This window comes from Pan paniscus, chromosome 12 (assembly GCF_029289425.2).
Source record: "Pan paniscus chromosome 12, NHGRI_mPanPan1-v2.0_pri, whole genome shotgun sequence".
NCBI lineage: Eukaryota > Metazoa > Chordata > Mammalia > Primates > Hominidae > Pan > Pan paniscus.
In genome coordinates, this window is record NC_073261.2 from 126,283,134 (window position 1) to 126,307,577 (window position 24,444).

At 40.1% G+C, this 24,444-nt stretch overlaps 1 protein-coding gene across 20 annotated transcripts in view; it reads left to right on the plus strand.

Moving 5' to 3' along the window:
- Window positions 1–24: 24 nt before the first annotated feature.
- SH3YL1 (SH3 and SYLF domain containing 1) overlaps window positions 25–24,444 on the plus strand; it is a 45,903-nt gene continuing 21,483 nt past the window's right edge. For 10 of the 20 annotated variants that reach the window (XR_004669631.3, XR_008624446.2, XR_008624447.2 and 7 more), the window contains exons 1-5: window positions 614–1,628; window positions 2,089–2,208; window positions 11,737–11,847; window positions 14,999–15,112; window positions 17,243–17,307. Coding sequence is in view for 17 of the 20 variants with exons in the window: in XM_063594682.1 (XP_063450752.1) it covers window position 2,208; window positions 11,737–11,847; window positions 14,999–15,112; window positions 17,243–17,307 (291 nt within the window). In the remaining 3 variants the exon portion in view is untranslated. Of the gene's footprint in view, window positions 140–613; window positions 1,629–2,052; window positions 2,209–11,492; window positions 11,649–11,736; window positions 11,848–14,998; window positions 15,113–17,242; window positions 17,308–24,444 lie in introns of those variants that run through there. The other 10 variants (XM_055108325.1, XM_055108326.1, XM_003807805.5 and 7 more) reach the window with 8 other exon arrangements.

Here is a 24,444-nt window from a genome sequence, read left to right on the forward strand (position 1 = left end):
GTGTGAGAGCCACGCCTGCGCAATCGGCTCCAGTGCGCCTGCGGAGGCGGTCCTGTGACGGTCTTAGGGCGGGCGGGGAGGGTCTGCGGGTCACCTGCAGGGACTGGGCCGCCGTTCACCTGCAGGGGCGGGGCTGCAGGTTGTCCGGAGGAGGAGGAGCTGTGGGGGTGGGGTCACCTGGAGGGAGTAGGGCCGCGGAAGGCGAGGGGGTGTGTGTGTGTGGTGGCGGGGCTTGGGGGGGGAGTCACCTGGAGGGGGCGGGGCTGCGGGTCACTTGGAGGGGAAGGAGCCGCGGGAGGTAAAGGTTACCTATAGGGGACGGGGCCGCAGGAGAGGGGTACCTGGAGGAGGAAGGGCCGCGGGTCACCTGCAGGGCGGGCTCAGGCCTCGCGGCTCCGCGGGCGGCCCACCTGGGTTGGGGCACAGCGCGAGTCTCGCGTACGTGGCGGGCTGTGGTGCGTGTCGTTCGAGTTCGCATAGAGGGGCTGGGCGGGTCAGGCAGGGGAACCTGTCTTGAGCCCCGCGGGGTCCACGCCGGACCAGGGCGGCCTTGGGCCTGGGCGCCCCCTAGACCCCCACCCCCAACACCGTGCTTGGAGCCGCCGCGAGGCCCTGGGCTTTTCGATCTTGAGGACGGGGCGGTTCCGAAGTCCCTGGGGGCGAAGGCCCGAGCGCGGCCCGGCGGGCGCGTGGTTTTTGTCCCGCGAAACGTACACGGCGGGTGTTCTGCGCCGCCTCCTTCGTCACCTGCCGCAGGTACGCCCTCGCTGGGGCCTCCTTGTCCGCGGGGCGGGGCAGCGCGCCTTCCTCTTCCTGGCAGCCTCGGGACGGGGCGCCGCGGCCGGGCGGGCAGCAGTGAGTACCCGGGGGCCCACCTGTCCGGCAGCACCCTCCCCTCTCAAGAGCTGGGCGGTGGTGGGAGGAGGAGGACGGGAAAACCGGCGATGCCTCTGGGGTTTCTAGGTCGCGCGTCTGTTAACCGCAAACCGCCCAAAGTTAAGATAGAGCAGCTTCCAGGACTTTCTTGACCACAGCGATTTTGATTGAAGTTTAGCCACCGTCTTTTCCATTTTTAGAAAAGCTATTCCGAAGTTTGGAATGTTGACGATGGTCGTGTTATTTTTAACTTCCTGATATTTGAACGGCCAGGTGTCAGCGACCATCCTTCCGTTCCACAGAAGCGTCTCTGAAGTTTGGGTCGGATGCGCGCGCTTGGAATGCGCGTGGAACCCGCGGCAGGCGCGGGGAGGAGGCCTTGGCTAGGGCGCCGGCGAGGTTCGAGTTTGCCAGCCCCCCAACCTGGAAGAGAAGGGCCAGCCCCTCACACCCGGAAGGGAAGGGCCGGTCCCCCCAACACCTGGCGCCGGGGTCGCGGGGCCACAGGGCGAGCGCGGGGTCGCGGCGAGCACGGGTCCTCTCTGATCGCTGGGCCTTGGCGCTGGCTGCTGAGTTTTTCCTTCTTTAAGGAAGTGTGGAACTGGTCTCAATCGGTTGACCACCTTAAGGAAATAGGATTTACACTGTGGACAGAGATGTGTCCTTTACACTTCATTTGAACCAATATGCCCGTGCTCCCGTGGAGGCTGAGTTGGAAAGTGACACGAAGCTGCCCCCCCGCAAGAGAGCAGGTGCTCGGTTTCTCTTCTGCTTACAGGAGATGCATGTCCTGATTTCTTGTTCTCCTAGGTGTTTTTATTGAGATGTAGGGAATATCTGAATTCATAACGACTTAGAAAATCTGTACACACAGTTGAGAGAACAGGTCTCGAGGCTAAGGTGCTGTTTATTCCCGTGGGCTGGCCTGTTATTAAAATACTTGTGCAGCGACTGATGTTTACAAATTACTATGTTGGAGGTTAAAATGATCAAAGTGATAACCGCCATCCTGTCTATCATGTTTGAGGAGAATTGGTTATTTGGTTCACTAATGTTCTGTTTAAATAAAATTTCTGTAAAACTAGTAAATGTTACCCCTCATCTTTTGTAAGTTAAAAAAAAGTTTAAAATAATGTTTGCTCATCAAAAGTGATTTGATACTTTTGTTCTGTTTAGGAAAACTTTATTCTCAAGAGATTTCTCATTCCGCAGAAATAAGGATCTGGCATGTCAACACAAACATAGGAAGTTGATGCAGTCAAAGGGAAATAACTGCTACCCTGACTCTGCTGAGAGCCTCACAAGTCCCTGTGCACGCCAGCTTATTTGCCAGTGAGTGGCGTCATGATAAGACAAAATTCTCTGCTCTGAGACCTAAGCACATGAAGTTTTTAAAAAAATTTTCTCTGGGAAGATCCCATTTTTTACTCTAAAAGATCAGACCAGTGTGGCATGTGTGGAACTGCTCTGTACCAAGATCACACTCTTCAGTTGGAGAAGAGGAAGGGCAGGAATAAATAAAGGGCTTTCCTGTCTCCCGAGGGAGCAGAGAAAGCTTTCTCTGTCCTCTTCCTTCCCCAGCCACAGCCTGGGGTTGGGGGACTGGAAACAAGCTCAGGCTAGCACTTGATGTTCAGACGGTAGTCTGAAAGTTTGACTAGGGAGTTAATGATCTGACCAGAGAGACAGGTTTTTATTTTGAGAACTGACAAGCTTTGTGTCCTTAAAACAAAGGAAGTAATTAAACCAAGGCCACAGAAAGGTAAGAATTGACTTAAGAAACAAAGGCCATAGTTGTCAAGCAGTGGGGTTCAAAATGCAGTTTTGTTAATAAGAGTAGCTTAAAGCAACATTTGAAAGCCTCTCTAAAGATTAGATACATACACTTTCTTTAGGCTAAGATTTCTTTAGTTTATTCTAAATATACCTTTAGCAGCATTCTAGTTCCTTTGATCTTAGATGGAATTTTATCAGTTTAATGAGTTAACCTCCATTTCACATAAAGTATAAGGTTTAATAATTTGATTAATATGTAATCAGTAAGAACTTGGAAAACCAAATTTAGTAAGCTTGCTTTCCTGTAAGTATTCCTTTCATAATTAGAGTCCATTGAAGAAAATAATATAAGGGAAGCAAAAGTTTGGGAATCTGAACTCTGGTAAGGAAAGTGGTGGAGAGGGGCCCTTGGGTCTTCTTGCTTTCATTCCTGACCCTCCGTGTACAACTAGATTGGAAACCGTAGTCAGCTCTCTCACCTCAGGTGGCAATTTACTCCGAGTAGGATTCTCATGTCCCTGTTTGTCCCCAGTGACTCTAGCATTGAGTTTATAGAACTGCGATCAATACCTAAAATTATTTCCAGATCTTAAGCTGATTTATGCTTTTGAGGTTTCCAAAGTAAAAATTGTCTTTCCGGTATTTTATAAGACCTTCTAATTAAAAAAAAAAAAATGTGTTACTATGAAAATTTCAAACATTTTAACTTTTGTTTTAAAGAAAACTTTATTTGAAAGTTTCTTAGCTTGAGGTTTGGCAGCCACTCTTTTTTTAGAAAAAACTTAAATATTTATAGAGATTTTGCCTGATTCAAGGGACTTAAGACGTTTATGAGAGTGCAGATGCTAACCATGATGTGAGGTTTAAGAGGCTTCATTAGTAATGACCTGTGTCTTCATCAGTATGATAGAATGGGACATCAGCACTCTGATCAGGTCATGCTCTATATGCCTTATGGTACAGCAGAGGAAAAATGGGTGAGCCATCATTTGATGCTGAGGATGGGATTTGAGGCTTATGTCTAAATTTTTATTTGCATATTCTTTTTGTTCTGAGAGAAAAATTCACTGCATGTAACTATGACCACGCATGATTTTATCAGAAGTTGATTAGAATCTGTAACATTTTCTGTAGTTCAGCTGACACACTGAAGATGTCCTCACTGTGACCAGCCTTGTCAACAGCTGGATCACAGTGACATAGGCTGTGTCTAGGATGAGTCTTGCGGTCTGCAGCCGTGTGAGGCTGCATCTGATTCCCAAGTCCAATGGCTCTCTTCCCGTGTTTACAGATCAGGCCATGACCTTTCCCTACAGCAGGATGTTTGCAAGATTAACTCTCAACTGAGGAATTTGCTTATTTGCTCTAATACTGCTTGGTTGAGAGAGTTCAAAGTAGAAAGTCTTCTGAGGGGATAAGATTCATGTATTATTTACAGTGCTTCAGTTGCATGTATCAGAAAATCTAGTCTAAATTGCTTTAACAGAAAAAGATGTTGCTGGTCCATTTGACGAAGAAGTCCAGAGCGGCTTGTGACTTCAGTCTGGCTTTGCAGAGCCCAGGTGCTCTCTCCACCTCCTGCCAGGTTCCCCTATGAAGGCTTTGCTCTCAGACCCTCCCCTTGTGGAGACAAAAATCCCACAGCAAGTGGAAACCGAAGTGCCTTGGAAAAAGTTATTCTGGCAGCTCCTATACAAGTCCCCCATCAGATGCTGGTATTGGACCAGCTTTGGTTATAAAGCCCTGCTGTGGCACAAAAAGGAATGTCATCCTGATACAGCAGCCTCGGGTCACCCAATCCACTCCAGATACTATGGCTGCAGCATCAATGTAAGCAGACAAGTTGTGCTGCCTCTGAAATAAAGTAGATGAAATATTCAGCAGCAGAAAGAACAAGTTTCCACTCCAGTGAACTAATTCAAATGTATCCAGCATCTAGATATATGTATAAATGTAATTAAAACATATTGAGCATCTAGAGCATCTCTCCCAAGATAATTACCACCTGATAGTAATGGCTATAAAAGCTAAAAGTGGAATCAGTCTACATGTTTAGCAATAGGAATCAATTGAAGCATACATCAAAATGCAGACAGTAGTATTGGTGAGTATTAATGTTATAGATGCTTTTTATCCTTCATATTTTCATATCTGTACTTTTTCCTGTATTTTACAATGTATTTGTACGTTGTACAAATAATTGCTGATCATGTAAAAATATAGAAATATAGAAATTTTGTTGCCATACTTGGGTCTTTTCCACTATGAAATTGAAAAAAAATTCTATAATTCCTGGTTCTTTTATAATTTGATATTTGACACTCTAAATCTTCAATGAATTTGGAGTTTATCTTTCTGTAACACAAAGCTGTGAATGAATTTTTGTTTTTCTCCCCAAATGAACATTATCTAGTATGCAATACATCATTTCAACATAGAATTGAGGTGTCATTTTTATTATATACTAAATTTGTAAATATATTTGGGTTAATTTCTGAATTTTCTTCTTTGTGAATTGATTTTTCTCCTATATTTGCATCTGCTATTATGTATTAATTATTGAGGCTTTGTAATGTGTCACAGGTTCTGTCAAGGCTGGGCTGTCATTGTTCTCCTATTACGTATTTTTTCCTAGCTCTTCTTGCTTGTTTATTTTCCCATTTGAACTTCAAAATTACTGTGTTTTGTTAAAAGACCCTTGTAAGATAGAAGACAGATTTGATTTCATTAAGAAAAAACAGAAAAAAAAGCAAATTCAAAAGACAAGTAACAGAGAGTCAATGTTTTTAACTCATATTCCAAAAAAATATTAATTTTTAATGTATAAATTAATAAGAAACAGAGAGAAACCCCCTGTAAATAACAAGGTGCATGAGAAACCTTTGATAGAAAGAGAGAAATGTAGTCAGCATTGCTCATCATAAAAGAACAAATGGAAAATGCACTGAGAGCTACTAGCCAGGGCAGCGAAATGGCTCCTGCTACTCACACTCATGGTAAACAGCTAGGAAACTGGACAGCTGTGTGTAGAGCACTTTTTGCACATGGTGGACATGTCTGAGATCCACAAGATAAGGGGAACAGGAGGTGAACTCCATTAGTGACCGTTTTCTGCCTGGAGCACTTCCTAAACTGCAGGACAAGGAGGGGGCACCCAGAGCCCAGGCTCCTGCTTAAAAGAAGAGGCAGAAATTGAGTCTGAAGAGGCTGAGGTAACTGGAATTTGCAGAGCATGTTACTAGCAATGAGGGACGGCTGAGAGAAAGAGCTCCAGAAATCTGCAGAGGGATCCCCCTGAGCCTTCTGCTGAATATTAAGTGCTAGCTGTGTAGGGTGAAATTTGCAAAGCAGGCAAGAACAACTGCCATGAAGCTTTGAGGTGAACTATTCACAGTGCTTGCATCAGGCTGGGGACAGCCATTCGAAACAGCCACAATGGAGACAGCTTATTAAACAACCAGGGCACCCAGGAGAGAGCCCAGAAGGGACACACCTTGATGGGTAAAATAGTTCTAAAGGCTACTCTAGACACACAAACAGAACACAACAACAAGCCAACAAGTGATCAAGCTGATCTACAAGTAACTCACTGCCTGCTAACACAAGTGTTAACACTTTTAAGGGAAGCAATGAAATCTAGGCACTCAACATGGTAATATCTACAATCCTGTTTTACTAGAAAGGAGTAAAAACAGGAAAACATAACCCATAGCTGGAAGAAGAATCAGTCAAAAACAGATTGAGAAATGGCAGATTATACAATTTAAAACACCTATTTTACACAAAAAGAATAAAATACCTAAGAATACAGCTAACCAAGGAGGTGAAAGATCTCTACAACAAGAATTACAAAGCACTGCTGAAAGAAATCAGAGATGGCACAAACATGGAAAAACATTCCTTGTTCAAGGATAGGAAGAATCAACATTATTAAAATTGCCATACTGCCCAGAGCAATTTATAGATTCAATACTATTCCTATTATACTACCAATATCATTCTTCACAGAATTAGAAAACAAAACTATTTTAAAATTCATATGGAACCAAGAAAGAGCCCAAATAGCCAAGGCAATCCTAAGCAAAAAGAACAGCTGGGGGAATCATGCTACCTGACTTCAAACTATACTACAAAGCTACAGTAATGAAAACAGCATGGTAATGGTACAAAAACAGACACATAGAACAATGAACAGAATCGAGAGCCCAGAATTCATGCTACACAGCTACAATCATCTGATATTTGACAAAGTCAACAAAAATAAGCAATGGGGAAAGGACTCCATATTCAATAAATGGTGCTGGAATACCTGGCCAGCCATACACAGAAGACTGAAACAGGACCCCTTCCTTATACCATATGCAAAAAATCAATTCAAGGTGGATTAAAGACTTGAATGTTGTTAAAAACTTAAGCCAAATTAAATTTTAAGGAGTTTAATTGAGCAATGAATGATATGCAAGTCAGGCAGCCCCCAGAATCACAGCAGATTCAGAGAGACTCCAGGGATGCCTCGTGGTCAGAACAAATTTATAGACCAAAAAAAGGGGAAGTGACGTACAGAAATCAGAAATGAAGTACAGAAACAACTGGATTGGTTACAGCTCATCATTTTCCTTATGTGAACACTCAGCAGTGTATGAGTGGTTGAAGTATGGCTGCTGGGATTGGCCAAGACTGAGCTGTTGTTACAGATGCATACTCCTAAGTTAAGTTCTCAATCTTGTCTACATATTAAGTTAGGTGGCAGTTCATCTACAAGGACTCAAATATTGAAGTATGGAGTTCTTCTCAGGTCACATTTAGCCTGTTTTAACAATGTAAAACCTAAAGCTGTAAAAACTCTGGAAGATAAGCTAGGAAATTCCATTGTGGACATAATCGCTGGCAAAGATTTTATGATAAAGATGCCAAAAGCAATTACAACAAAAACAAAAATTGACAAGTGGGACCTACTTAAACTAAAGAGCTTCTGAACAGCAAAAGAAACTATCAACAGAGAAAACAACATACAGAATAGAAGAAAATATTTGTAAGCTATACATCCAACAAAGGCCTAATATTCAGAATCTATAAGAAATTTAAATTAACAAGCAAAAAAACAACTCCGTTAACTTAAAGTATAATAATAATAATAAGTGGTTAAAGGACGTGGACAAAAGATTTAAGCAGACACTTTACAAGATATAGAAATAGGAAAAAGTGTTCAACATCATTAGTCATCTGAGAAACGAAAATTAAATCCACAATGAAAGGCCACTGTGTACCACTAAAATAACTAAAATTTTAAAAACTGGACATTGCAAGTGTTGGTGAGGATATGGAATAACTAGAACTCTTATAAAAGTTTCTGGTGGAAGCCTGAAATGTGTAATCACTTTAGAGAACTCTTAGGTGGCTCCTTACATTGTTAAATACACATTTACCACATGAACTGGAAATTCCTATCCTAGGTAATTACCCAAGAGAAATAAAACATTTTTTCTTTTTCTTTTTTTTGAGATGGAGTTTCGTTCTTGCTGCCCAAGCTGGAGTGCAATGGCGCCATCTCGGCTCACTGCAACCTCCACCTTCCAGGTTCAAGTGATTCTCCTGCCTCAGGCTCCTGAGTAGCTGGGATTACAGGCGCACGTCACCACATCCGGCTAATTTTTTGTATTTTTAGTAGAAATGGGGTTTCACCATGTTAGCCAGGCTGGTCTTGAACTCCTGACCTCAGGTGATCCCCCCGCCTCGGCCTCCCAAATTGCTGGGATTACAGGTGTGAGCCACCGTGTCCGGCCATAAAACATTTTTTTACAAAAGGCTTACAAAGGAATATTTATAGCAGTTTTATTTGTAATAGCCAAAAGCTGGAAACAACCCAATTGTCTATCAACAGTGACTGGAAGGACAAATTGTGCTATGTCCACACATTAGAATACCAATTGGCAGTCAAAAAGGAAGAGCTGATCTGTGCAGCAATTTGAGTCTCAATAATTTCATGGTGAGTAAAATAAGCTAGACAGAAAAGAACACACACTGATGACTATATGAAGTTCTGGCACAGACAAAATTCATACTTAGTGACAGAAATCAGATTGGCACTAACCTGAGGCAGGGGCTGGGTATAGGAGTGACCACTACAGAGGGCACGGATGCTGTGATCAGGAGTGGTCTCTACCTCTGTCCATGCACACTGAGCTATACCTGTAACAGGTAGATTTCATTTTGTAAATTGTATCTCATGAAGTTGATTTGAAAAGCCTACACTGAGAGGCAGTATTTTAACTATTCTGAGATAACATTTATTAAAAAATGCAACATGCCAAAATACACTAATGCTGTGATGCCACTTGTTTTTAAAAGGAGTAAAGAGCTACACACATGCATCATGCACACTTAATTTTGCATAAAGTATCTGTGGAAATACCTTCCTCTATCTGACTTCATACCATTGATGAATCTTGGGATGGATTTTTTTCCTGGTCTGGATCTTGTTAATACTCCTGTGTTGAGCCACAAAGAACTGATACTGACATCTTTTAAAGAAATTTAAATAGAACTCCAAAATGACCCTAAGTCAGTTTTCACTTTTTAAAATTTTATTTTATTTTGAGGCAGGGCTTTGCCCTGTTGCCCAGGCTGGAGTGCAGTAGCCCAGTCATAGCTCACTGCAGCCTTGATCTCCTGAGTTCAAGTGATCTTCCTGCCTCAGCCTCCTGGGTAGCAAGGACTTCAGCAAGGACCATGACTGGCTAATTTTTTAAATCATTTTATTGGTAGAGATGGGGGTCTCACTATGTTGCCCAGGCTGGTCTCGAACTCCTGGCCTCAAGTGATCCTCCTCCCTTGGCCTCCCAAAGTGCTGGGAGTACCCAGCCAGTTTTCACTTTTAAGATAAATTACATGTTTCAAACATTCCAGGCACCAAAATATATCACATTTTATTGGAGATATTTATATTTTGCTGAATAAAAGAAAGGGATTTTTTTCTCCTATGCTGTTTCAGCATTTGATCTGTCGAAAGAATAAACCATGAGTTTATACATGAGCTCTGACACAGGTCTTAATCAATTTTAAAAATTTATTTTGTCAAGGTTAAGGACAGCCCATGACACAGCCTCAGGAGGTCCTGATGACGTGCTCAAGGCGATTTGAGTATAGTTTGGTTTTATAAATTTTAGGGAGACATGAGACATCAATCAATATATGTAAGATTGATTAGATCCAGAAAGGCGAGACAACTTGAAGTGGGTAGGGGGCTTCCTGATCATAAATAGATAGAAGACAAACAGTTGCATTCTTTTGAGTGTCTGATTAGCCTTTGTGATTTACAGGAATAGTCACTTAGGCTGTAGTCTGGCTTAGTGAAACAACAGGGCAAAGGAAACAATCAGATATGCATTTGTCTCACGTGAGCAGAGGGATGAGTCTGAGTTCCATCTGTTGTCCACAGGGAATTTCCTTGTGATCAAATTGTGAGGGAGGTGTGTAGCTTCTTACCTTTGTAGCTATCTTTTTAGGAATAAAATGGGAGGCAGGTTTGCCTCACAGAGTTCCCAGCTTGACTTTTCCCTTGGCTCAGTGATTCTGGGGTCCTGAGATTTATTTTCCTTTTACAAAAGCAAGCTTCCATTAGCGTACTTCATCTACGTTCTGTAAATTACTGAGGCGAAACAGTGGAAATGAATGCCTTCAACCTTCCAGATGCTGGCGTCCTGCAGTCAGTCACGCATGTGCCTGTTAATTGTAGACAGTGAGACAAGAACTTCTCAGCCTCAGGGCACTTGTGGTCCTACACTGAAGCTATTCAGCTTCTTCGCTCTGCTGATCCCTCGTCCAGTAACAAGAGAATAGTCTATCTTCTCGATATACTTCAGAGCTGGAAGAATTATGTGAGCTTTGTTATGACAAGCCCTCTGATGAGTGTATGAATGTCCAGGCAACACTGTAAACGTAAAGTGCCATAGAAATGCAGGCCGGCGTTACTTGTAGGCTCAATTCCCAAGTCTTCCTAGAGTTTTACTCATCGGAAAGTCTACAGGCAGCCAATTCCAACATTTTTGACAAGAACAACAAAATATATTAAATTTATACTATATATTATAGATAGCTACAAAATATATTTTTAAATTTTAAATTCTTATTTTAAATTAGTATTGAAGTCTGTTAATTGCAGGAAGAAGATACATAACAGGGAGGTTTGGCCAGGTTTTGTTTAACATCCTTTGGGGCCCAAGGATTTTATAGTTTCTGAGATTCTGAGAGTTTAGAGTTTCTGACTCTCAGCATAGATTTGATTTATTAGGAGAAATAGAGATGATACTGTCAATGAGGATTTCCAGTCATTTCCTTTGATAGGCTATGCTGTGGTAATGCTTCATTGTGTTACCAAAAAGGGGTCCTGATCCAGACCCCAAGAAAGGGTTCTTGGACCTGGTGCTAGAAAGAACTCAGGGCAAGTCCATAAAGTGAAAGCAAGTTTATTAAGAAAGTAAAGGAATAAAGAAGGGCTACTCAATAGGTGGAGTAGTGGCATGGGCTGCTCGACTAAGGATACTTACAATTGTTTTTCAATTATATGCTAAACACGGAGTGGATTATTCGTGAGTTTTCTGGAAAAGGGGTGGGCAATTCCCGGAACTGAGAGTTCCTCTCCTTTTTAGACCATATAGCGTAACTTCCTGATGTTGCCATGGCATTTGTAAACTGTCATGGCGCTGGTGGGAGTGTCTTTTGTCAGCTAACGCATTAGAATTAGTGTATAATGAGCAGTGAAGATGACCAGAGGTCATGTTCATTGCGGTCTTGGTTTTGGTGGATTTGGCCAGCTCCTTTACTGCATGCTGTTTTATCAGCAAGGTCTTCGTTACCTGTATCTTGTGCGGACCTCCTGTCTCATCCTGTGACTTGGAATGCCTAACCTTCTGGGAATGCAGCCCAGTAGGTCTCAGCCTTATTTCACCCAGCTCCTATTCAAGATGGAGTCCCTCTGGTTTGAACACCTCTGACAAGTGTGTATGAGAAGAATGAAATAATAATAAATTTCTCACTTCTATTTAGCAGAATTTTTCATTAAAATATCTTTTTTTTATGTTTCAGTGAATAACCCTATACCTTCCAATTTGAAATCAGAAGCAAAAAAGGCTGCCAAAATATTAAGAGAATTCACAGAAATAACTTCCAGAAATGGACCTGATAAGATCATTCCTGGTAGGTAAATAGGATGAGTGCTGTTTGTCTCTAAATGTCTTTTTCCTAAGTTGTTTTTTGCATTGTTCTACACTCCATTTCAGGCAGAAGCCTCCATCAATGCCAACAAGTAGTTCAGCCACCTTTTGTTCCACCACCTTTTTTCTCATGACTGATCCAGGGATGCTTTGGAAACTACTACCTGTTCATTACAACTTCTGGTTATTTCCAAAGGGTGTTCACAGCATAACTTGTTTCATGCAAAGGAGATCCGAATGCCAATTAACTTTGGCAATGTTACAGACCAACCTCCCTCTTAATTAATCACAGCACATGACTCTGAGCTCTGTTTTAAAAATTTGTTATTGACAGAATAATCTTAATAATGATAAAATAATGATATTAATTATTGTTGCATTCCTGCCACTTCTCCCATCATGAGAAAACAGTCATCATAAGGCCTTGCTACTCCAGGTGAAAGGGGTCTGGACAGGGCCAGCTGCAGACCAGGCAAACCAGCAGGGCCTCTTCCCTCCCTGTCTCTCCCTTTTGCATAGGCTTTTTCTCCTGCCTCCCATCCCAGGGTGCCAGTGCCCTAAACACCACATGTTCCTGCTCCACTTGAGCTCTCTGCAGCCTCGCCTGTCCTTTGCATCGCGTGCTAAGAACTCTGCAAGCTAACCTCGCAAACTCACCAGCATAAATTTTAATTTTGTGTTTCCTCCTTCCACATAAGACATTTACATTCTCTAGCGGTTTAAGACATTAATCAGTAATTCCTAACACAGATGTGCATCAGTATCCCCTAGACCATAAAAGCACAGTTCTTAAACCTCACTCCAAACCTGCTGAATCAGACTTTTAGTGCAGTGTGTCCAGGAATGCATGTTTTAAACATGTTTCTCATGTAATTCTTAAGTAGTCAGTGACACATAAGATCAGTCCAGAGGGGAGCCTTTGAAAACCACTATCTGTTCATCACCACTTCTAGTTATTTCCAAAGGGTGTTCATAGCATACTTGTTTCATGCCAGTTAGCCTGGACAGTGTTACAGACCAACCTCCCTCTTAGTTAATCAGAGTGCATGACTCTGGGTCCTGCATTAAAGAGATAAATTTAATTTTTCTAAGCCAGATATCTAAAGTTATTTAATAGAACTTTAATGCTTTAAAAATTTGTTGTTGTTTTAATAATCTTAATCATGATATTAATTGTTGTTGCATTGGCCCGGTGACTTCTCCTGTCTTGAGGAAACGGTGCTTGTTAGAGCCTTACTGCTCCAGGTATAGTCTGAATCTGCAGCTTGGCATCCCCTGGGAGCTTGTGAGAAATCTGCTCAGATGTCACAAATCAGTCTGCATTCCTCCCAAGGTCCCAGTGAGGTGCACACACACACTAGTTTCAGAAGCGCTGCTTTAGAGCTTAAAGAAAACTCAACAAGAAAAACTAGATTTTCAGTATCAGTATTCTGAAGGAGCCCCTCTCAGTGGGTGAAGCTCAGAAAAAGAAATTCTGTTTGCATGTTAGTCTAAGTAAGAGATTGCCCCAAAGCATGGGTGTGGCAACGATGGAAGTTCCACAGCCTACAGAGATCCAGGCCCACTTCTCCTGGGAGTCTGATGGGGGGCATTATGTTTACATTAAAACAAAGATGCTATTTCATAGGATAAACAGTTGCATCTACAAAATATTTAAAGAAGACATCTAGATCTTAAAACCTTCCCAGTGGTGTGTTTGGCCTCCTTTAATGTTAGGATTCTAAGAAGTAGGTGAAACTTAATTTAGCAATTAAATCTATAATTGGTACATTCTATGTTATAAATCAAAAGCTAATTGGCAGATTATTCAGGGATTATTAATATGTTAGTGTCCCTGAATTTGAGTGGAAATCTGTAAAAATATAATTGACATGTGGAATATGTCCATTTTAAAATGTGCTTTTGTTAATATCTAATATTCCCAATAGGGGCAATAGCAACTCTAGAAGCATCGAGAACAGAATGTGAGGAAGACATTCTGCCAACAGGTGGCTGTAAAAATAAACCTGCACAACATATAATACAGCTTTCAATCTTGTTACAATATAATTATAACCTTTTAAAATACAAAAATAAAGTACACTTAGTAGACAGCCATCCAGGATGCAACCTTATTTTCTGTAGCTTTCTTATTAAGAACAGCTCCACAAATGTTCTGCATGCAAACTTCATGGTGTTGGATGAATTATTTCCAAGAGTCGGTTCTTAATTTAAACTTTGAAATGGTGGCATAATTACATGAGAATTTTAGTGTTCTCTTGGGTCATCTGCAAAGCTTTTGCTCTGTGTACTAGAGCCCCATGTCTGACTTCACTTCCTTGGCAGAATATTTGATAAAAATAATAATAAGTTAAACTACCTTAAAGTTATATGTTAGGCTTCCCTCGTTAGTTTGAATGAGGTGTTATTGTGTCGTAAATTCACAGAATCGTGTGGCACTATATTCAGTGGATACATATACTAATAACCCTCATTTTATGTAATGAACATCTCTGACATGTGAATAAACCAATATTTTTAAATGGAATTATATTATCAGTGTACTAATAGTTAAGTGGTACTCAAATGCTATAGCAGATCATTTTATAAAGTTGAAAATGTTTTAACATTGAAAAATTACTTAATTTTTCTGTTTTTGAATCCAAATTTTTATATTAATACAAGGTTAATTTAGCTACGTGGCTTTGAGATCAAAGTTCTAATTCATGCTGCCTTTTTGTAATTTTTAAAGTTTCTCCTTAATACTATATGGATCTTAATTTCTTTGAAAATGTAACTTTTATCTTTTATGTTGTGTACTATATCCTAAATTAATTGAAATTGCCAAAATATTTGCCCTGCTAATAGATAGCAATAAAATCTCTTTCAAATATCTAATTTATTTTGTCAGTTACAGGATGTGAGGATATTTATGATGTGTTTAGCACTGCAAAAATAGCAAACACAAAAAACATTCATGGGAATAGAGAGGCCTCGTGCCCATCTGTTGAGTGACTGACTTTTGTTCATTGCTCCTGTGTGCCCCGAATTCCTAGAGATAACCTCTGTGTACACTGACTCTGTTTAACACTTGCTCGTCTATCCAGGCACATAGATCAAAATGCTTACCTTCCCATTGTTTTCCACGTTAACAGCTCACGTAATTGCGAAGGCTAAAGGCCTTGCAATTCTGTCTGTGATCAAAGCCGGGTTCCTGGTGACTGCCAGAGGAGGCAGCGGGATTGTAGTGGCGCGCCTTCCAGATGGAAGTAAGTTGGCGTCTGTTCACTGGAGTAGAGAATCTTCATTCTTTGTTCTGTCTGTTTTCATGTGAACACATTGCATAGCGAGTAGGACAGGTTTCCTGCATATCAACTAAAACTTATGTAATAAGGGCTACTCGACTGAACGTGCAGTTTGGTGTCAGTGAACAAGCCACAGGAACCAGCCTTTCCGTCTCCCTCTGTCCTCAAAATATTAGAGAAGACACGACAGGTAGATATAACTTTGTTTTGCATGCATTTTGTAATTCTTCCGTGGAGCAAATATTGAAACATGGCAGTATGTGCATTTCTTTTGTTTAATATGAATTCTTATTCCTCAACTTCATGGTGTAGCTGCTTTCTTTTGTTTTATGGAAATTGATATGAAAATAAGGGGCCATATGTGAATTTCTTTGTTTCTGTGGTAGATCATAAAAACTGTGACATTTGAAGAGTTTTCCCCAAGGCAGAATCATATCAAGAGCAGTATCATCGAGTTTTACTTTCTGGGATGAAATCTACTACTTGATTCTTTAGAGATGAAATCAAAATATTTGCCATGAATCCCAAGTACTAACATTTATAGTAGTATTTAAAATGGACACAGGTGTGTCAAAACTAACTAAAATGTTTTTTATACCAATTTAACATTTGCTGTTCAGTGAACACGTTTTTCTATTAGTAGCAGTTTTTTAGCATAATTTTATTTTATTTTGAGAGAGCATGGGACACTTATAGACAATAAATATACAATATATACATTTGTGAAATATATGGCCTTGAAATAGCAGTCAGCAGATTTCACCATTTCTTACCAAGGTATCCCCGCAGTCAATAAAAACCTCTTCCTTATTATGTGGATCAGTTTTCATAGCTCAATGTGTGGCTTTGAAAATGAGAAGAAAACAATTCTCTTTTTCTCAAGCATTATCCAAATTTCCATGAGCAGACTTCTCAGCAGTAAAACCAAACAAAGTAGAGGCACATTCCAAGGGAGCCCATTTTCAGATGGGACTCAGAGTCTGTGAGAAAGTCCCTGCATGTCTCAGGTCCCCAACTGCTCCATTGATGGGGTGACTTGCTGACCAAGGGTAGGGGCAGTCAATACCAAGCCCTGGGCTCCTCTCAGAGCCCCAGCAAACCTTCCTACTGGTTTCAAAACCTACATTTTTCTCCCTTCTTCCTGAGCTGCAGCTGCTGACTCTGCTGAGAGTAATTTAAAAACTGTCCAAATAAGACACAACATGTTCCCCAGGATCCTGGCCAAGACCAGCCATCTTAACACAGGGACAGTTCCTAACATAGGGAATGAAAAATTATCAGACACTAATTTCTGTAAGCCAAACTTCTCTAAGCCTGGGTAGGATAGTTCTGGATATATTCCAGCAATATTCTAGTATCTAGCATGCATGGTAGCAACCATTTTCAAAAAGTGCTTTGGCCAGACCATCCCCCCACCAAATTGAAAATACATTTTTCTAGACTTGTTTAACATGAGTTTCTATATCAAGAAAAATAAGCATATAGTAATCCTAAAATGTACCGTATCATGGCAAATGGAATTACTGTACTTAGTTTCTAAATGTGATTTATCTTGTTAGAATTTTAATAACCTTGAATTTATAGCCTATTTATTCTGCTTAAGCACGAGAGGTGTTAAAACAGTTTTTGCCCTCAGAAATTTACAATGGAAACAATTATTATGTTACCGTTAGATAATCAACTCTCTCGAATCCTTCTGATCTCTTAAATCTATGACAAAATTCTAGCTGAAGACTAGACCTACAGCTAAGTTGTTCTATAAAAATATTGACAGTTGAAGTTACCAAGTGCTCTGTATGGCTAATGGTTAGGGAACCAGTAGTTGGTGGTCTTATGCATGTTGGTAGAGAAAGATTAGAGGACATGGGCTTGTGAGGCTATGAGACTCATAATGAATATCTAATACTTTAAAAATATTTTTAACTTTTTAAAAGTTACATATTCTTTTTGAAGATCACTTTAAAATCGGGGGAAATACCAAGTCTCATTATTTTCAATAGAAGCACTCTTTAGATTTTAGCATTTTTCCTTCCTATATTTACATGTCGAGGGTGTTTTAATGTTAGGATAACGTTCGTTCGTTTTTTTTATTAGAATGGTCTGCACCCTCAGCCATTGGGATAGCTGGGCTTGGTGGAGGATTTGAAATAGGAATTGAGGTAAGTAGCTTGTGCATGTCCATACAACTGCCATATCCTCTGAAGACACCTAAGATGCAACCTGTGAAAACTGAGAGGTTTCCTAGCGTTCTTATTGTTACCATTGGCACCTAGGAAAAATTGTTTCCTTTATTTTCTCGATGAATGTCTAACTAAAGCTATCTGATGGTTCCCATTTACTTTCCTTTTCTTTCCTTAGTAGTAGGATTTCTTTCATTCGCCATTTTATCTGCTTCTGTCTCATGCACATTTGTATAACAGGCACATCCCAACACCTGGCCAGCTGTCATTGGCAGTTTATGGACTGCTCATGGCAAAGCCACTGTTCTCCTTCAGTGGGCATTGAAATTACGTGGGCAGTGCATCATCATTTGTGGCAAAATCTAGTTTTGTAACATATGATATTCAAAATCCCTCCACATTCTTTAAGTAAAGAAGAACTTCACGTTATTTCAGTTTATAATGTTGCTCCTGGGATTCTGGCGTCTGTCGGGCAGACGTGCACACTCACAGAGGCCTCCTGCACGGGGATCCTCTTAGGGCTGATGCTCATCTTCAGTCTGTCGTTTTGCAAGGGACTGGAAATTGAATCTCCTGGTATGCTCAACTCATTTTCTTCTCAAATTTCAGTCCATTTCTTCCTAAGCTATCCTTTGTAGATTTGCCCTGTTGACATAGTTGTAAATTCCCTCAGCCTTATTAGGAGGAAGTATTTCTAACTCTTTTTTCATATTTATTCAATCTTTCTTACTCACTGCTGTATAAATTTGTAGTATAAAAGGAACATATTTTAGTTTTGCTTATCATGACTGCATTTTTGTACCATGTGCAACCAAATCAAAGCTTTCAAAAATATCGCCCTCTGGTGGAAAGTGCATTTTTATCAGGGATTGTGGCTTCCCTCCCCTTCCTCCTCCCTTCCCTCCCTCCCCTCTCTTCCCCTTTCCCCACCTCCACCCAGTCCCCTGGCCCTCCTTGTAGAAGGGCCTTTTTCTCTCAGTAGATCATGCTGCTAAACTGTGCTAAGTCACAACCTGTTCTTCCCACAACCCTCTGGCTCCTTGTGAGGCTGGGGGCATGCTTTGAGCATTTATTTCAAAAATGATGAGAGACTCAGAAATGATGTCTGTATTAAATTTCAATATATTAGAGACCAACAATTGAGAGTTTCCATGGTAATTCTTTGAAAATTTTGGACTTTTAGCCATAGGGCACATTAGTAGCCCTGAAAAACAAGTGCAAGTAAAATGTAGTCCCTTCATCCAGTAAATGAAATAGAAAGACTTTAAATAAGCATTTTATAGACTGATACATAGTATTTTTTTTCTTTTTTCCTTTTCTTTTTTTTTTGAGACGGAGTTTCACTCTTGTCGCCCAGGCTGGAGTGCAATGGCATGGATTCAGCTCACTGCAACCTCCACCTCCCAGTTTCAAGCGATTCTCCTGCCTCAGCCTCCCGAGTAGCTGGGACTACAGGCATGCACCACCACACCCAGCTAATTTTGTATTTTTAGTAGAGATGGGGTTTTACCATGTTGGTCAGGCTGGTCTGAAACTCCTGACCTCAGGTGATCCGCCCACCTCGGCCTCCTAAAGTGCTGGGATTACAGGCATGAGCCACCGTGCTGGGCCTTAGACTGAGACACAGTATTATTTATTTTTTTGTTGTTGTTGTTGTTGTTGTGATGATTCAATAGTTTATTGTTTTGTTAACAATTTTCAAGATTGGTGTGCTGCACAGTGGAATTGCTGTTCATATTTTTGACAAAATAAGACCATCCTGGGCCATGGGGTGACTACTTTACACATAAATAATCAATCTTCTCCTCTCAAACCAGTATTATGTTGAAAAGACAATACGAGACAGTGGTGAGCTGTAAGAGAGAAGACTGGGTCAGACCATTCTGGCTCCAATTCTGACCTGGGTGCTTCCAGTCTGTGATGTTAGGAAGTGGCTTTTCTTCTCCACACCTCAGCTTCTACATCTGCAAAACACAGTTAAAGATAGCCTTATATGAGCCTCTGGGCTTATATTGATGATTAAATATGGATTTATACAGTAAAAGCACTTGAAATGACACAAAATATAATTTTATTTTTAATATCTTCTTCATCTTTGCAGCTTATTTAGGCTTGCCATTTACAGAAACTTTTTATTGCTAAGCCTGTCTTCATGACAGTGTGGAAATTAACTATGGAATTTCATTTAAATAACATAACTATTAACTTTTAAATGTCAATTTCAAACAGAGATAAGAAGCATCTCTCAGGGATTGGAGACATGAGTTTTAAACTTCTTAACTATGATCTGACTTTGCTTCTCAGAGCCCCACAGATAAGTCTCTGCGTGTAATTGTGAGTGTGCAATGATGTCACAGCAGTCGGCTATTTTTCGATGTTAACAGAAAGCACTGTTTGCTCTCCATGAAGCACTCTCAGATTCTGTCTGAGCCTCCATCCTAACAGAGCACTCCCGCCTGCTGTCTGAATGAGGGAGGGAGTCAGAACGGGAGCATGGGGTATCCAGAGTGGTTCCCTCAGGCTGTTCTCATCACAGCAGATCTGGTGCCCACTGAGACCACGGGGGGGCTGGAGGGTGGACACATCCTTCCTGGAGGGACCAACCTCTGAGGGCACTTCTGACTCAGGTCACCGGCTGAGCTGAGCATCCCCTTTGGACCTGACTTCTCTTGGAACTTGCTCCTACCATGTCCTAGCAGCCACAAATAGTAAGGACCAGCCCTCAAGTGGACTGTGAGTACCGGGAAGGCCGAGACTTTCTCAAACTTCACACCTACGTCCACAGAGACTGACGAGACACCCATGAATGCTTCCTTTTCTGTAAAATGGGACAATGACAGGGCCTGTAACCACACAGGGCTTTCCTTTCAAGCACATAGATGGCACACACTTAATCGGTTAGTACTATCCAATATTTGTTGAATAATTTAACTATCTGCCTTTCTTTCTTTCTTTCTTTTTTCTTTTCTTTCTTCTTTCTTTTTCTTTTCTTTCTTTCTTTCTTTCTTTTGAGGCAGAGTCTTGCTCTGTCGCCCAGGCTGGAGTGCAGTGGAGCAATCTCAGCTCACTGCAACCTCTGCCTCCTGGGTTCAAGTGATTCTCCTGCCTCAGCCTCCTAAGTAGCTGGGACTACAGGCGCCCGCCACCATGCTCGGCTAATTTTTTTATTTTTAGTAGAGATGGGGTTTCACTGTGTTAGCCAGGATAGTCTCGATCTCCTGACCTCGTGATCCGCCTGCCTCGGCCTCCCAAAGTGCTGGGATTACAGGCGTGAGCCACCGCTCCAGGCCATTTTTTTTTTTTTACAAAACTTATAACACATGCTATTATTTTCATATAATATGAATCATTTTCATAGCCATGGAAGGTGGTTGTCATCGCTCTCATTTTATCCGTAAAATAGCCAAGCCAGGAGAATTCTCCAGTAGGAGGCAGCCAGAGAGGGGCAGATTGGGAAGCGTCTGCTCCCACATCCAGGCAGCATGTTATTCGAAAGACAGAGTTCCCTGTAGTCTGTCGTGTCTGCACATCCCTCAATAGGGAAAAAAGGAAGGTTCAGGAAAGTTACTTGTTCTTGGTTTCACAGGTGCTTGGGTGGTAAAGTAAAGCCCACCTCACTGTAACATTCTTCTGCATAACAAGCCATTGTTTTTAGGGCACTATACAAGGTAGGCAAAACACACATTATTTTCAATATACAGAGACATTAGTGTCTTACCTAAGATCACACAGCTAGTGTGTGGTTGTCAGATACGGTTCACTAGAAGCGGAGCCTGATACCAGTTCAAGTGCATGTGATATACTGAGCAAATGTTCTTCGGGGGAAGAAACTTAAGGTACTAAGGGAAAGAAGGGGAAAGGTCCAAGCAAGGCTGTTGCTTAAAGTTTAGTTAAACTCTTCTTCGTCCATGTTGATAGGTAGTTCAGGTTACCGACTCGAGGTCTGTTTTTTTTTTAATAGACACATTTACAGCTACATATTCCCTCTGAGCATTGCCCTGGCTGCCTTCCATAAGTGTGGGTATGTTGTGTCTTCATTTTCCTTAATCTCAAAATATTATCTAATTTCTCATGTGATTTCTTCTTTGACCCATTTGTTATTTAGGAGTGTGTTGCTTAATGTCCACATATTTATAAATTTCCCAAATTTATCTTGTCCTTGTTTTCCAATTTCATTCCATTGGGGTCAAAGAAAATATTTTGTATAATTTCAGTCCTTTTAAATGGGTTAAGGCTTCTTTTATGGCCTCAAATGTAGACTTTTGTCCTGTACAATGTTCCATGTGTGCTGGAGAAGAATGTGTGTTCTGTGTTATTGGGTAAAGTGTTCTCCAGGAGTCCACTGGGTCTAGTTCGTTTACATGGTTGTTTAGTTGTTCCATATCCTTGATAATCTTATGACTAATTGTTCTCTTCATTATTAAAAGTGGGTTATTGACACATCGAGCTATTTTTGTTAAATTGTCTATGTCTTCCTTCTAGATTGTCAGTTTTTGATTCATGTATTTGGGTCTCCGATATTATGTGCTTGTATAAATATATGTGTATTACTATGTTTATAATTGTTATATCTCTTTGGTTGATTGACCATTTTATCATTATAATATGTCCCTGTTTAATCCTAATTACATTTTTTGTTGTTTGATATAAAGAGTGCCACTCCAGCTTTCTTAGGTTGCCATCTGCATGACACATCTTTCTCCATCCTTTTACTGTCAATCTAATGGTAACTTTGAATCTAAAGCGTGTCTCCTATGGAGCATATAATTGGATGTTGTTGTTTTGTTGTTGTTATTGTTGTTTTATCCATGCTAATAATCTCTGCCTTTTTATTTGGTTGTTTAATTCATTCACATTTAATAGATTATCGATATCATTGGATTTATATCAGCCATTTTACTTTTTTCTATATCTCATGCCTTTTTTGTCCCTCTGTTTCCACTTTACTGTTTTCAATTAAGTGAACATTTTGTACTATGGCATTTTGATTCCTTTTATGATTTTTTAACTGTATTTTTGAGTCATTTTCTTAATGGTTGTTCCAGAGCTTACAATATGTCTTAACTATTTCTAATTTATGGGAACTTGATTTAATAAGATACAAAAACATTACTCTCATATGGTTCTAGTCTTTTTTCTCCTTTTTTGTGCTATTACTGTTATACATATTAAATCTATATATGATACACACTCAGCAATTCATGATTATAGTTAATAATTTATATAATTTATGTCTTTTAGAGAAACTCAGAATAATTGAGAGCAAGTATTTACTCATTGAACTTGCTATATTAACCTTTTTTATTTACCATTTTTTGTTCTATTCCATTGTTTCTGTTCATTCAAGTTACCATCTGGTGTCATTTCCTTACTCCAAGACAACTTTGCTCCCACCTGACTCTTTTGTACAGTTATTGTCTAGTATATAATATTTCTATAGTTACAGACTTAAAATATAGAAAAAAATTTATTTTTAAACCAATTAAAAGAGAAGAACTATGCATTTGTACTATTATTTATAGTTAGATAATTATCTTTACTGGTGATTTTTTAAAGTGTGGATTTAAATTACTCTCTAGAGTCACTTGCTTTCAGCCTGAAGGACTTTGTTTAGAATTTATAATATTTCTTGTAAAATGGTTCTACTAGCAACAAATTCTCTCAACTTAAAAAAAAAATTTTAATCTGGGAATGTCTTCATATCCCCTTCATTTTTGAAATATACTTTTGCTGATTGTAAGATTCTAAGTTGACCAGTTCTTTCTTTCAGCATTTTGTCATCCTACTGTTTTCTGAAGTCTACTGTTTTTGAAGAGAAATCTATCTGTTATTCTAATTGGGGTTCCTTTTATGTGATGAGTCATTTTTCTCTTGCTCCTTTCCAGATTTTCTCTTGCATTTTAAGATTTTTTACAATTATCTATCTGGAGTGTTATCTTTTTACATTTATTCTACTCAGAATTTGTTGAGCTTTTTGAGTGTAGATCCATGTTTTTCATCAGATTGAGAATTTTCAGCCATTATTTCTTGGAGAAAATTTTCTGCTTTTCTCTTTTTCCTTGCCTTCTAGTACTTACATCACACATATGTTGGTGCACCTAATGGTGTCCCAGGTTTCTTGTGTTTCTGTCAATTTTTCTTCATTCTCTTTCTCTTAGTTTTTAAGACTTTCTATTATTCAAATTTACCAGTTCTTTATTTTGCGTGCTCAGATCTACCGTTAAACTTCTCTAGTAAATTGTTCATGTTGCTTAATGTACTTTTTACCTCCAGAATTTCCATTTGGTTCTTTTATATAATTTTACGTTTTTATCAATATTCTCTATTCAATAAGATATTCTCATTGTACGTTTTTCTACTTCTTAACCATAGTTTTCTTTAATTCTTTGAACATATTTATGACAGCTGTTTTAAAGTCTTTGTCTGCTAAATCTGATAGCTGGACCATCTGAACAGCAGTCATTCTCGTCTGCTTCCTTTTTTAATTTTTTTTCTATGTATGGGTCACACTCTCCCACTTCTTTGTCTTATTATTTTTGGTTGAGAATCAGGAATTTTAGATATTATACTGTATCAACTCTGGGTGCTCAACCTCTCCCCCTAGGAGCCTCTTATTGTTTGCTTGCTGTTTGTTTAGAGATACGGCTGGACTGTTTGAATGAATTCTGTGCCCCACTGCTGTGAAGCCTCCAATGTTGTCTATGGGCATGCATATAGTTTTCCTGAGATGACAGGTGTTCTGACTGTCCCTGTCCCTGACCTGTCTGTGAAGCTGTTTGTCTCCATTGGTATTACACACTGTTGTTAGCCTCCACTAATTGCCTGCTGATTGCTCCATTGTTTCCAGCAATGCCCTGGGGACATAAATTGCTCCACAGTTTGATCCAGTTAAAATTGTGCTCCTGTGCACAGGTAGTCTTTGAGGCTCATTTCTATTTCAGGAGGGCTCTTCTTAGCTATCTCTGTCCCTGGTTCTCCCTGATAATTTTCTAGACCACCGATGGTTTAGCTTGTTGCTGTCATGGAGCTAAATACCTCATCTTACCTGTTTATCACCAAAAGCATCATTTTTGACAGCACCTTTGAACTTCCCCACTCTGTGTTCCAAAAGCATTC